The 14,512-nt window shown below is 44.6% G+C and overlaps 1 protein-coding gene across 4 annotated transcripts in view; it reads left to right on the forward strand.

Moving 5' to 3' along the window:
• The window catches only part of PTPN5 (protein tyrosine phosphatase non-receptor type 5), a 153,959-nt gene that overhangs the window by 113,989 nt on the left and 25,458 nt on the right, over positions 1–14,512 (forward strand). For all 4 annotated transcript variants that reach the window (XM_075567668.1, XM_075567670.1, XM_075567669.1 and 1 more), the window contains exons 3-6: positions 4,824–4,919; positions 10,929–11,155; positions 12,268–12,454; positions 13,510–13,594. In XM_075567668.1, the coding sequence (XP_075423783.1) occupies positions 4,824–4,919; positions 10,929–11,155; positions 12,268–12,454; positions 13,510–13,594 (595 nt within the window). The remainder of the gene's footprint in view (positions 1–4,823; positions 4,920–10,928; positions 11,156–12,267; positions 12,455–13,509; positions 13,595–14,512) is intronic.

Below are 14,512 nucleotides of genomic sequence, written 5' to 3' on the forward strand. Positions count from 1 at the left end.
ATGTGGCCCATGCCCACATTTGTACCCGTCCAGGCCGTCGAGGTAGCGGGAGATGCGGCCATGCTTTCGGCGGAGCTTCCAGGCGCGCTCTGGAGGGAAGCTGCGGATCCCGGAGAGTGGGGATCGGGGCCGGTTGCCAAAACTGAGCCCGAGGAAAAAGAGACTATCGGCCGTAGTGCCGGCCAAGAGCCTAAGCGGAGGTCACCCCGGGGGGTGCCCCTAACCAAGTCGGGATTGGATTCCTCCGATGAGGAACCCGTGGTGTCTTCAGCAGTGGTAACCCGGCAACCAACGAACTCCTGTGGCGGTAATGGGAGAAAGGTGCCACTTACCGGAGTCATCAGTGAGAAGAGTCGAGTGTCACCCGTGCCGCGGAAAACGGAAAGGCGGTGTACCCCGGTTCCGGGGGCCAGCGGTTCCAGTGGCGAGGGCCGATCCACACCGACTCCACGGAGTGGTAAGAGCAGTCCATGTTCCTACCAGGCTCCGAAGGTGGCATCGGCGGAGGAAGGGCGGTGCCAGGCCCAGGCGGTGCGACAGAGACAGGCTGAACTTCCGGATGTCGTGGTGGAGGAAGAGGCCCGGCTTGGGGGCCCAACCCAAGATGGCGGAGCATCTGGCATAGTTGAGGGCGTCACTTCCGGCGGCCGTGGCAGAGTAACCGGAGGGATGACCGCGACTCACCGATCGGGCAGTGCTTCCCGATCACCCGGACCAAAGAAGAGCTGGCAGACCTTGAGGAAAGTCGAGAGCGGTGAGACCCGACCAACGGAGAGCCCGTGTGGCAACTCCGGACAATGTAGCGGTGGAGAGCGGGTCGGAACCCCGCAGATACCGACCATCCACCCCTATGCCCAACCCCAGGCCCTAGCTAAATGTCTGGAGGGTCCCAAGGCACCTCCGAAGAACGGACTGGGGAGAGGCTGGACAGTTTTACCTCCGATGATGGGTCGGTGGGTGGCGGGTACTCTCGGGAAGTGTCTTTAGCGACTGCCCTAGCATAGTAAGCATTACCCTTGCTACTAGGCCCAAGAGGGTAGGGCGGCCTAATTCCCGGTCTACCGGGACATCTGGTGTGTCCTCCTGGGGGGAACCAGAAGAAGGGGATTCCATAGAGTCTGCGCAAGAAGAGATCATGGAGACCTGGTGGTGGGCCCCCTTATTCAAGGGTTATGCGGCGTGGCTAGACCGCACTAGGTTCCTACTAGAAAAAGAGGGTGTAGTCGATTACTGGTGGGCTCGCGGGGAGTTTACTGAAGAGGAATGGGTGAAGGAAGTACAGGAACGGTGGTACCAGATCCGTCACGATATAATAGAACCCATGGGTCCCAGTAAATTGACGGATCCGGTGGAACCAGATGAACCCCTTTCATGGGTGCTACCAGGGAAGGCGGGCAACACGATGTAGATCCGGGCTAGTAGAGCGGAGAGGGCCATCATAACGAAATACAAGAACTCCCATTGGCTGGAATATCCCTATGTCCCTGAACCCCTCATGCAGGAGATTGAGGATAACAGGGACAGGTGGTTGCGCGAAACCATAGAGTTATATATGGTAAACAAAGGGGGCGCAATTACTGACCGTAAAGCGGAGGAAAAGATTGCTCAACTCATGCGAGTGTGGAGCATAGGCCGAAGCATTTATATGCACAAAGCAGTGTATAGGCCTGAGAGTGGGTTGCCGCGAGAGTACAACGTAATGGTCCTGGATATGGGTGGCCGGGAAGTTAAGAAACCCGATCCCCGTCACTACTATTAGGAGAAACAGGACAGTATGTTGCGCGAGCTAGTGCCCCTGCTGGTCAGAGAGTGCTATGTGCGATGCAAATAATGTGAATTCAATGATCTTGTAACTAATTATGTTTGCATTTTACAGTGTTTCCCGGACGAAGGTACAACAAATTTAGGTCCCAGACGGGCCGTTGGGATTCACCAGGGGGAGAATGTAGCCATTCTGTAAAATGGTCTGCAGTTTTCTCTCCTGCTGGCAGTAAACCTGGTAAGTTACAGGGATGCCAGCAGTAATCATGGAGGTTTGCCCTCACATCCTGGTGAGGTGCCCTATGTGTGGATGGGAGTGGCTACATACTCTGAGTCCACCGTTAGTGACATCAGAGATGTGCCTGCCCCCTGAGGGATATAAGGCACAGCACTGCTCAAACAGTTAGGTGGTTGGAGAAGGAGCAAGTCTGCGTTGAGACTGGGGAGTGGGTGGCACACTAGTGCTTTAACTAGTGTCCCCACTCTGTATTAAATAATGTCTAGCTGTCAAAGCCCTACTGTGTCCAGGGACCTGGCACAGGGGTGATCTCCCTGAGGGGAGAGGGGATCCCACTCCATTGGGAGGGTGTACCTTTGAAAGGATAACACAGCAAGATGTGTGGCTAAGAGACACTCACTGTAAGGGGCAGTTGACCACAATAAAGCATCCTTGCTCAAAGACATCTTCATGTGTGGGTCTGAACTTACTCTACACATGATGGCACCACGGAGGAGTTCCTCGTCAGAATCATCCCCACACAGACGCAGGGATCCTGATGAGGTGGAGGCGCTGCACTGGATATAGGTAGGACTCAAGCACACTACCTCAGCTGCCTGTCTGGGTTGACAATCCCCACACAACATCATGCGGGAGACTCAGGAGTCCTGTTGCCAACAGGTGCACCACCAGACACGACCATGTAATGGGGACTGGTTAGACCACAGGGGCCAATGTGAGATTGGGTGGTTCAGGCTAGGCCAGAAAATCCGTTACACACAAAACATGCATGTGAATAAAATGTTGGATGGTTGCGGCAGAAACCTGGTCTAGCTCAGGGCCCTTAAGAAGTGGTTTAACGATCTGTGGCCTAGATAAGGAGGGTTCATCTGATGTACAATGATCAGAGTAGGAGTCGGGAGAAAGGGTGTGCAGGCAGGGTAGACATGTGCTAGGGAAGTATTTATACTGCAGGTGGTGAAAGGAATGGAACCTTCAACCATACAGAAGTAGCCAGCCTTAACGTTCCCGGCACCGTAACCACACCCATCGCGGCCTGGGAAGATTTAACGCTGCGGGAGGTCCCATTGAAAGGAGTTAACCCCCCTGCAGCAGCCACCTCCCCCAGCGTCGCAGGGTTTTTTCCGGTGTTTTATCTGCGGCGCCCGGGACAGTAAGGCTGACTACATCTGTAGGTTATACACTCAGTATGTCAAATGCAAAAATTGTCTTAAACTACCACTCAGGGGCATGTTGAACCTTCTCTTTGTGTGACCTTCTGATTTAAGGAGTGGTTGTTTTTAGAACGTAGAAAACACAAACGACCCATATTGAAATAAATTCAAGTTCTGTATTTAAGGCTATTATTTCATTCTTTTTCTCTGCATTAACACCCCCCCCCCCCACCCCCCTCTGTTTTAGTTATTTTTTAAATACTTGATTAGCAAACATTTTTAATGTGATGTATACAAAAACTTATTGGGAGCTAGATACATAGCCCCTATTACCTCATAATTGCGTTGAATATTTTAGATATGTGAATGTTCACATGTTTAGAAACTTCAACAGGAAATAAATTACTTATGTCAAAGAAAGGATGCACAAAAGGATGAAGTCGCTGAATTATCTCTCTGCCGGTTCTCAGAAAGCTGCATACTGAAGTACATTTCACTACCGCTATATTTACATAATAAAACAATGCAATTTAACCTGGCCTTCAGGGAAATTAGCACAATTACAACGATGTATGCGAAATATGGCAAATGCTCAGTACAGACAATAACGCTTATTAATACCAAAGAGCATTGACATTGCATCATTCCGTTTCTGGTACGCATTGCTTCCTTAATGCACTAGTGAGGGCAGATATCAGCCTTATCATTTTCCAGATGGAAGCCTAAATGAGATTTCCATGCAGACCATCTGGAGCCTCCGACCAAAACTCTAGGATTGAAATAAGATCAAAGCCTGACTCATGTCGCCTGATTAATGTTATTTTGAATAAGTTCTTAATATCTTCTTAATCGCCATGTATCCTTATTGCTTTATTTTCTATAGCCACTGCTTTTTATACAAAAGTAATAACACCATGCCAATAATACCAGGTAGTATTGTGCCAGATAGGAAACCAAAGAAGTAAGAGAGAAGACCAACTTCTTGCCATGGTGTTGGTTTTATTCTGGGAGACTGTAAGTGCATTGAGTTATAGGTAAGATGGGCCATTCGTTGTAGGTTCAAAGGTGTCAATGAATTGAGGAGCAAAACTAGAACAACGCAAGTTATTGGAGGCAGAGCCTCAGTGTCAAGGTACATTACTCCCGTTCGATACCACTTCATGATTTGTAGGGTGTCAATTAGGGGAAACCGCTTAACGCACCTATTGTAATGACGTGTACCAAACATCTGCCAGGCCTACGGTTGCATCAAATAACAATCTATGCCAAATTCACCAGTTCCTTCCATTCGGCATTAATTTGTCATGGCACGCTTTTCTTTGTGTATTGACATATGTTAAAAATAAATAGGTTCACCTAAAGAGCTATACTAAATAAGATCGAAAATGAATGAGTGGGTAGCCGTGCTGGTCCTATATTCCATGTAGTTACAAAGGGGGGAGAGGGACTAGGTGGTATGATACCTTGTATTAGACCAACAAGTAGATGATATGTTAAAAGCTTTCAAACCTCTCAGGGTCCTACCTGAAGAAGGACACTGAGATGTTCCAAAGCTTGACGCCAGCTAAAGAAGAAAGGAAGGAATGGATAGGTTTGTGTCGGTCCAGAAAACACAGAATTAACAATGAATGTAGCCTCTTTTTGCTTAATATATGTTCCCTCTTTTACAGGACCTGACAACCTTACAAAGCGGATTTTGGAAAATTGAGATGTCCAGCCTCATGTTGGTAATCATTTTCTTTGCAATGGCACTCATTGGGACAATGGTAAGCTATGAGCTTAAAGCAACAGCCTGCACTGATAGCCATTTCAAGGTCTTTTAAAGTAATAAAAAATAAACAAATTAAGCTCAGGGGACAATATACTAGCATGAAATTAGTTAAACTCATACAGAGTTGTCCTCTGAAATATAAAGTAATACTAATTATGCCCAAGGCATACTGGGCTGTAAAGATTACAGAAAGCTACAATGGTGAGAAAAAGTTTGTGAACCCCTTAGGATTTTCACATACTGTATTTCAAACCTAAAATGTTATTAGATCTTAATCTGATTCCTAATAATAGATAAAGATAACCTGATCAAACATAACATTATATTTTTTCAACATTTATTTATCCACAAATGATTTAACATTCAAAATCCATGTGTGAAAAAGTATGTGACCCTTTACATTTAGTACCCAGTGGCGCCCCCTTCAGCAGCAATCAGTTGAAATAAACGTTTCCTGTAACTGCTGGTCCGTCTCTCACATCCGTTTTGAGGAATATTAGCCCATTCCTCCTTACAGAACTGCTTCAACTCAGTCGCATTTGAGGACTTCCTTGCATGGACAGCTCGCTTCAGGTCTTGCCTCAACATTTGTACAGGGTTTAGGTCCGGACATTGGCTAGGCCATTCTAAAATACAGAATTTCTTCTTCTGTAGCCATTCTTTTGTAGATCTGCTTGTATGTTTAGGATCATTGTCTAGTTGCATGACCCACTTTCGCTTCTACTTCAGCGCACAGGTGGATGGCCTGACATTCTCCTCTAGAATCTTATGTTACAATGCAGTGTTGTGGTTGTGTCAATGATGGCAAAACGTCCAGGTCCTTAGGCAGCAAAGCAGCCCCAAACCATCACACTCCCACCCACCATGCTTGATGGTTGGAATGAGGTTCTTCTGTTCGAACGCAGTGTTTGGTCTTTGTCAAAGACAGCGTTTCTCATTGAGGCCAAAAAGTTCAACCTTTAACTTGTCTGTCCTGTTCCAGAAATTGTGTGAATCATCTATGTGCTCTTTGGCAAATTTCAGACAGGCAGCAATGTTCTTTTTAGAGAGCAGTGGTTTCCTCCTGGATATTCTTCCATGAACAGCATTCTTGTTCAGTCTTTTTCTGATAGTTGAGTAATGAACACTCACATTAACCAAAGCGAGAGTGGCCTGCAGATCCTTGGATGTTACTTTGGGGTTCTTTGTGATTTCCTGAATGATTTGACGATTTGTTCTTGGAGACATTTTGGTAGCACAACCGCTCCTGGGTAGAGTGAGTTGAACTTTCTCCATTTGTCTGACAGTAGATTGGTTGAGCCCCAAATCATTAGAAATGGTTTTGTAACACTTTCTAGACTGATGAGCATCAATAAATGCTTTTCTGAGGGCCTGAGAGATTTATTTTGAACGTGGCATGATGTGTTTCCACACACCTGTATGGTGAAGACCAAACTCGGAAAGTTTCTGATCTTTATATAGGGTGGGGCTTCCCAAACTCACCCCTGAAGATCTACCTAATTATTTAAACACCTGATTTTAATTATCCCCTTTAATTTAGCTGATAAAACCAGGATTTCACTTACTTTTCATGTACCCTGACCCTTAATTACTCATTGTTTGTCTAATTCATACATCTTTTTGTTTCAAAAGACATGTAATTGGTTAATGTAAACCCTTTTGGATATTTAAGAAAACTGGTTTTGATTAAACAAGGTTATCATGGAAAAACTAGGGAATTTCCGTAATTATCATTGGGGTTCACAAACTTTTTATCGCCACTGTATTTCTGGTAACTATATCATGTAACTGTTTATCATATTATCCCGTACATGCAAAGGAGATGGGAGTAGGGAAGTTATGAGTAAGGACATAAAAAAAAGTTTAACAAACTTGGGCAAGTCACTTTATCGCTCGTGTCTTAGGAGCAATCCCTGTCGGGTTTTTTATCCGTCTTTTTAATTTTTTTAATACAGGATTAAAGCGAGGGGTCTCCAGAGCTGAACACCATTAATTCCAGCTCTGAGTACCCCCTGCTCCCAGAAATACTTACCTCAGAAAGGGCTGCATGTATCTCCTGCAGGTTTCTACAGCTTAAAGCTCCCATGTCACATTGGCCAATAGCAAGCCGCATCGGGTGATGTCACAGCTTCCTATTGGCCCGAAACTTTGCGGGAGTTTTGAAAATAAGTCATAATGTTATCCTTGGAAGGACTGCTGGCACCTACTACGGAGGTAAGTATCTCTGGAAACAGGGGGTCCCCGCAGCGGAAATTAATGGGGTTCAGTTCCGGAGACCCCCTGCTTCAATCCTGTATTAAAAAAAGGAAAAGGAAAGAAACAGCTAAGGATTGCGTCCCTAAGCACCTGGATGAGATTGTAAAGTCTTTGGGGCAGTGACTTATTGCGCCTGCAAAATCCTCCCCCGTGCTTTATAAAAAATATATATTTGTTTAAATTGCAAGAAAAAATGGAAGACTGCAAAAGTACGAGAGTGAATTAAATGGGAAGATAATGGGTTAACACAGGAGTGCGCAAACGTTTGAAGCTGCACCACCCTGCCTGCTCCCTTCACTGCTCGCGCCCCACTTACCTCTTATGTCAGGGTCATTTGACACCGCGTTGCCATAGCGATGCGTCACACCAGCAATCTGAATCGCGGTAAGTAGAGTTGCAGAGGCCTCACGCGATCCCCCGGCATGTAAATGTAATGCCGTGGGAAAGAGGGTGGGGCCTCTGCAACCGCCGCCCCTCCCCCCCCCCACCTGTTTGCGCACCCCTGGATTAATAGACTGTGGGGTCTGTTTGTCATTCTCCATGCGATGTAAACCTATAATGTGTCAGAGATTTCCTATTCCATCCATTGGCTTCTGCTCCAAATGTAGACATCATGTTAATGATGTTTCTTATATCCGACACCGCTGTGTTATAAATACTGATGTAAACTAGCAAGCTTTGGCATAGAGAAAAAAACAAGAGATTATGTGAAGAATGTATTTCATAATATACACCAGAAATTCATGAATACAGGAGTGTAATAGAGTTATATTAATTCTCATGGATTTCTGATTGGGATAGACAATTATTTTTTGTAATGAGTGAGATATCAGTTTTAAAGCAGCAATTTACTTTATTTACATTTAATTTGACTGTAATAGTCCTTATTTTGTCCTTTCCATCACTGTTGTTATTTTTAAATCCGATGCTTTGTTCAGGAGATATAAGCGTCTGAAATACTAAGTGTCTGTAAGGTTACAGTGGAGCTCTCTCCAGAGCCCAGTTACCATGGTAACCTAGGAAGCAAGATACTAACATTGTAGGATTGAAACTCATAGAGGCTTCTGGGAGGGATTGCTGCTCTAACTTGTTCTTAAATGATATACTAAATCATCGCTTTAATACTATGTTAATCAGGTAGTACAGTACTTACACAGCCATAGCCAATGAGTAATAATAAAACGGCTGAGGCTATACGAGGCGCAACAAAATAAAATATTTCATCTGCTCGGCAATCGCGTGGTCACGGGCACGGCCTTTGTGTTGCACGCGCGTGGTCACGCTAAGTATGGACACAGCCTAACAGCTAATGGCTGTGAGGTGCGTTGCATGCTTACAAATCATAAGGGCCCATAGATCACGGCAAAGAGAACTGCTTTGAAGTACAAGTTTGGACTTCCCCAGACCTGGTACAGCCTGTAGATCCAAGCTGAAATGAGGACACTTGTTCATTAATAGTCCCGTCGACAGCTTTTACGGTGCCCAGAGCAGTGTAGACCTGGGCCCCTGAAGTGGGAGGGACCCACAGATTATTGAGTGGGGGAGGGTGGGGCGCACGGATACAGCGGCGGAAGAGGGCTGCGCCAGGCAGCTGATCACAAAAGTTGAGCCTGTCTTCAGGTATAGGCCTGGTGGGTCCCCCAGAGCTGCCAGACAGTTTGTCCAGGCCCTTCTCCCCAAAGAGATGCTTGGTGGCATGCCCTGTAATAAGATGAGTGAGTAAATGCCCGGGTTGTGTAATGGCAGAGAGAAGGAACGCAATTTGTATGAGCCTCACGCATTAGGATTAAACCGTGCGCAGCTCGACGACCCTGAGGCAGAGTCCTAAACTCCGACCCCATGTCATCTTTCTGCCGCCTCACAATAGAGAGTAACTCGAGCTCATGGCGCCATGATCCAACCCCCCGGCAGATGATGCATTTCCCGCTCCAGAGGCGAGGAGGGGTCTCACGTGTGGGGCCCCGTCTCACATACTGGGGGACTCTTGAGCTCTGCACTGAGTCAGAGTTTTTGAATGCCAAGGAACGCAGAAAAAGAGCAGAGATACGGAATTTGATTCATCTCATTACATTATGTATATGTCAACACCCTCAACAAACTCCTCCTATAGACAATACACAAATCACTGGTGCAGCTCTTTATCAAGAAGCGAAATAGGCGCCATAGATCTGGGGTGCGCAAACTTTTCAGTCTTCCCCCGCCTGCTCCCCCCTGCTCCTGCCCCCCTCCTTACCTTGTCTGTGGCGTCACATGACCCCGCAGCGTCATTTGATGCCGCATTGCCATGGCGACATGCCGCCGTAGGGAAGTTGCAGAGGCCTCGTGCGATCCCCCGGCATTTAATTTAAATGCCTTAAAACACAGACCACTTTGGCATATCTTCTAAGGGCAAAATGACTCTGCAGACACACAACCCTAATTGTGGAGACATAAGTATTTGTTACAGCGAAGGTCCTGCTACAACTTCGGAAAAGTCAAAAGAGAGCCCAGTTCTAGAGGGTTTATAGTCTGACCTGATTTTATTTCCACATAAAAGGGGAATTACAAAATGACTTCAATGAAAATACAGGCGCAGCGGCCGTTACTCGAACACTTCACGCGGTGTGTACCTCGGAATACGCACGTCATGGCGCGTGATTTCTTACAACCGTACCGCCTTAAGACACGAGCGCAGAAAATGGCATTTGAGTGTTCTGGTTTTTAAACACCTGAAATTAACACAGCAACATAGTAACACAGAAACACAGTAACACAGTGACACAGTGACACAGTGACACAGTAACACAGTGACACAGTAACACAGTGACACAGTGACACAGTAACACAGTAACACAGTGACACAGTAGCACAGTGACACAGTAACACAGTGACACAGTAGCACAGTGACACAGTAGCACAGTGACACAGTAGCACAGTGACACAGTGACACAGTGACACAGTAGCACAGTGACACAGTAGCACAGTGACACAGTAGCACAGTGACACAGTAACATAGTAGCACAGTGACACAGTGACACAGTGACACAGTGACACAGTGACACAGTGACACAGTAGCACAGTAGCACAGTAGCACAGTACTGTACACATTACAATTTATTCATTTCATTGAATATAATTGCACACAATCCATGAAATTCAAACAAAGCAACCGCGATAAACACGTGTGCCTGGGGCGATTGGCCGCGTTAATGCCGCGTGGAATACAGCAGCAAGCAACGAAAACAGCGCCGTCATTTGTTCGAATAACGGCCGCTGCATCTGTACTTCATTATTTTGTGGATAGACTGTTTCTTTGAAGCAGAAAGCAACAGGAAGGTCTACGGCTGATTTGAAATAAGGCAAGGTCACACTATTTGTGGAGGCAGATTGGATATTTTGTATATTGTCTACGCTATGAGGCATGCACTTACGTTCTTTTTCTTCCAACAAAAGGACTTCACGTTGCCACACTATGTAAAATGGAATTGGCACTGAATGTTTCCACAGTGTTCCAGAGTGATGCTTTCAGCTGCACTAAATAAATACAGCTCAGATCCGACAAGGCTAAACAGAGGCAGACAAAGGAAATGCGAGCGAATGTTTGTGTGGTCCATGCAGGAAAGTTCTTGTTCTGGAGCATAGATCTTTCCTGTTCTGTCCACAGAGAAATTGACAAACACGCTTACCCACTGCCGGGTTTAACTGTGAAAGAGACAAAAAAAAATTTCTTCAGTTTCTGCCTTCTGATTTTTACAAACCGTATTTTCAGATCTGGTATCTGAGGTCACACTCTGCCCCGGTGATGTCTGACGATCGGCGCCAGTCTGTGAGCCGCCAACCTTCGTTTACGTACTCCGAGTGGACGGATGACATAACTGAGGACTTTTTAGACCTCGATCCAGTTCCAGATACTCCCGTTTTTGATTGTCTAATGGATATCAGAGGAGACACAGACCTAGGAACTCTAACAGTTAAATCCGCGGGACTCCAGGAAAGGTACGAATGTGTAGTGGGGTGAGGGAGGCGGGGGAGTTTACGTTAAAATGTGCAGTCTCAAGACATGTTTTTATACAAACTACATGAAATCATCGCTCAGAAATCCAATATGTATGGAATCTTCGTTAGTAGGTACTTAATATGCATGAAGGCCCATAATTACTAGCACCACTTAGAAAATATGATCCACAATCAGCGCCCAACACAATTATTCCCTTGGACGGAAAGGCATCAGTTTGTAAAACAACTCCCAAAAGAAAATGTGTCCTTACAGGATCAAAAGTTGTATTTCTAGTTTACTATGACCCACAATTTTAGAGGTGGTGCAAGGGGTAAGTACAGACAAAACCTAAACCCAAAAAGAGTACAGAAACCCCAAATTACACTCAGGATTTCCATTTATTGACAAAGATGGAAATATTAACAGAATAAAAACATAGAGGAAACGGCATCGTTACTTGGTGGCATACACATCCCTACATAATCTGCCCAATCTTATCATGTCACCAAACTCCTAGTAAATAATAACAATTAGGTCAGCTGCAGCATCGTCAGAAAGATATCGCCACTGAAAGGTTTTGTATTTAGGATACATGTCCAGACAACAGCCGCACAGCTCCTCCAAAGAGAAAACTTGAAATGTTTCCGCCACGTGAAACACCAAAACCTCTTCATGGGCCTCTGCATGGTGTGATGGCTGAATGACATTCCTGTAAACAGCGGACCTCTTCACCTCAAAATAACCCGACGCTCATTTCGCACAGAGGGGGTTATGCACTAAGCAGTGATAACTGCTCGTAATGAGATGAATATACTCTAGATACCATGATACAATGAGATACCATGTATTATTTGTCTTAACTCTGTGCCCAGGACATACTTGAAAACGAGAGGTAACTCTCACTGTGTTACTTCCTGGTAAAATATTTTATAAATAAATAAATGCCTTTATAACGCGATACTGCCTGCTGTGAGATTCACAAAGCAGTGATAACAGTGCAGTATCGCGTTATAAAAAAAAACAGATCGAGGGTAAATTCTACTGTAGCTAGATCTGGCATTTCTATGTAATATTGTTACTCTATTCGCTCTCTCTCTCTTTTTATTTGTAGGCGCGGATCCAATGTCTCATTGACCTTGGACATGTGTACACCAGGAAGCACAGAGCCCTATGGACATATTATGTCACCCAGGGAGCAATCCACCCGGCAATATCTCCAAACCACAAGCAATGTCCTGACCGAAGACGAGTTACACGAGAGGGCTCTGGACTCTTTCTCTCTCCAGAAAGAGTTCTTTGTGAGTTGTTTTCACAGCACATTATTGGCTAAAACCTCAGCACCCCCTAGCACCAAGAATTCTGTTTGGTTTTTACATACTGGGAATTAATGGTCTAGGAATGCCTAGCAATGGGATCAAGTAACATCTGCTAAAAAAATGAAATAAACATACATTAAAAAAAAAAAACTAATTAAAACCAGTTTATCTTAAAATACAAAAAAACTCAGAAGAAGGAATTAATTGTCTTCTCTAGATGATTCATTAATGGTAATGCATTGTTTTGGTGAGATTATTACTTAATTCACATGTATGAGGAGCATGGCAGCAGTAATACTTTTTATTTAATAATCTACTCTTAGTCTCACATTTCTGCTTGTTTAAGAGGGATGTATTTGGAAGAGACTCCATTTCTGTGCTTGGAGCACAAACACAACCTTTTTGCAATGAGGTTCAAAGATCTGTGTGGGTTTTCAGCTGGGTCTCTGCATAACACCGTTAGCTTTTCCACCATCCTCTGAGAAATGTGTCCAGTGGGATGTTCAGAGCACTCAATATACATCGAATGGAATGAAACTTACAGTTTGTCGTGTTGTCCTTATAACAGTGTCACTAAGTTCAATCAAACGGGTCATATTCTCTTACAGTATATTCAGTTGTAGAGGACATTGTATTGTGAGAGCCATGACTAACAGAAGCTAGTCCACTTTACTGAATAGACCCCAGGGATGAAAGTTTGGTCATACTAGAGGTTGTGGAGTTCTTATACTTTTTGCTCTTCAAACCTAAACTACCACTACACGTTTATTTAGCATTCAAAGCTAAGGGAACTTGTTTTTGTTTGTTTGTTTTTTTTACAAAGACTTTCTTCAATTACTTTATTGCCCAATGTTTAATACATTTAGAATTGTGTTTTTAAACCACTTTGACCACTAATAAATCACATGAACACATACAGTTATAAAGATGTCCATGACTTCAATTTCCATTAATAAATGTCCTTGTCATGTTAAAAAGGAAGTCCGTTACACATAATGTACGTTTAAACCGTATATTTAATTGTGTATTTCTACCAGGAAATTCCAATGAACTTTGTGGATCCGAAGGAATATGAAATCCTGGGCTTAGTACGAAAGAACAGATACAAAACGATACTCCCAAGTAGGTATTAAGTATGTTTGGTGCTTTGACCCTTTGACTGTGGGTGGGCCGGTGGCACCGGAGTGACTGACACTTGGCGATCACATGACCACTCCTTGGCGTGATCACGTGATAGTGGCTGCACTCGTGTGTATATTGTAGATATCAGGCCTTGAATCAGACTCTCTACTAATTCATATGCAAAAGGGAGTGAGCATAAGTATCGTGTAGTAGTTTCCGTTATACATGCATTTTCCCTTTCGCACATGACATTGTTGAGAGAAGAATTGGAGGAATTCTGTAACCAGGACTGACGCGACAGTCTAGAACAAGGGGCGGCCAACTCCAGTCCTCAAGGGCCACCAACAGGTCAGGTTTTAAGGATATCCCTGCTTCAGCACAGGTGACTCAATCAGTGGCTCAGTCAATAACTGAGCCACCAGTGCTGAAGCAAGGTTATCCTTAAACCCTGACCTGTTGGTAACTCTTGAGGACCACTCCTGGTCTAGAAAGAGCAGAATCCATCATCCATTTTTGATCCATTCACCTATACTTCTAACACCTATATTAATCCCCTTATATAGTCATTCACTTGTGTGGCTGTATTGATGATTCGCAGATTTGTTTAACCATTTATTTTTTCAACGCTTTGTAATTACTTGGGTTTACGTAGCACCCTCTACAGTACTGTGTTTGTATGTTATTGGTAGAAGCAAGAAACCTGGACTCCGTCAAACTGCCCTGAAAATGAGTGGTTATATTACAGGAAATACTACACATTCACTTGAAAAATGTATGTATTGTGAGAGAAGTTGCCAATATAGCTTATATCGGCAATCCAAGCAAGCAATTTTGTTTTTAACAAAGACTTGAAGCATGGGGGTCTCCGGAGCTGAACCCCATTAATTTCAGCTCTGGGGACCCCTGATTCCAGAGATA

This window comes from Ascaphus truei, chromosome 12 (assembly GCF_040206685.1).
Source record: "Ascaphus truei isolate aAscTru1 chromosome 12, aAscTru1.hap1, whole genome shotgun sequence".
Lineage (NCBI taxonomy): Eukaryota > Metazoa > Chordata > Amphibia > Anura > Ascaphidae > Ascaphus > Ascaphus truei.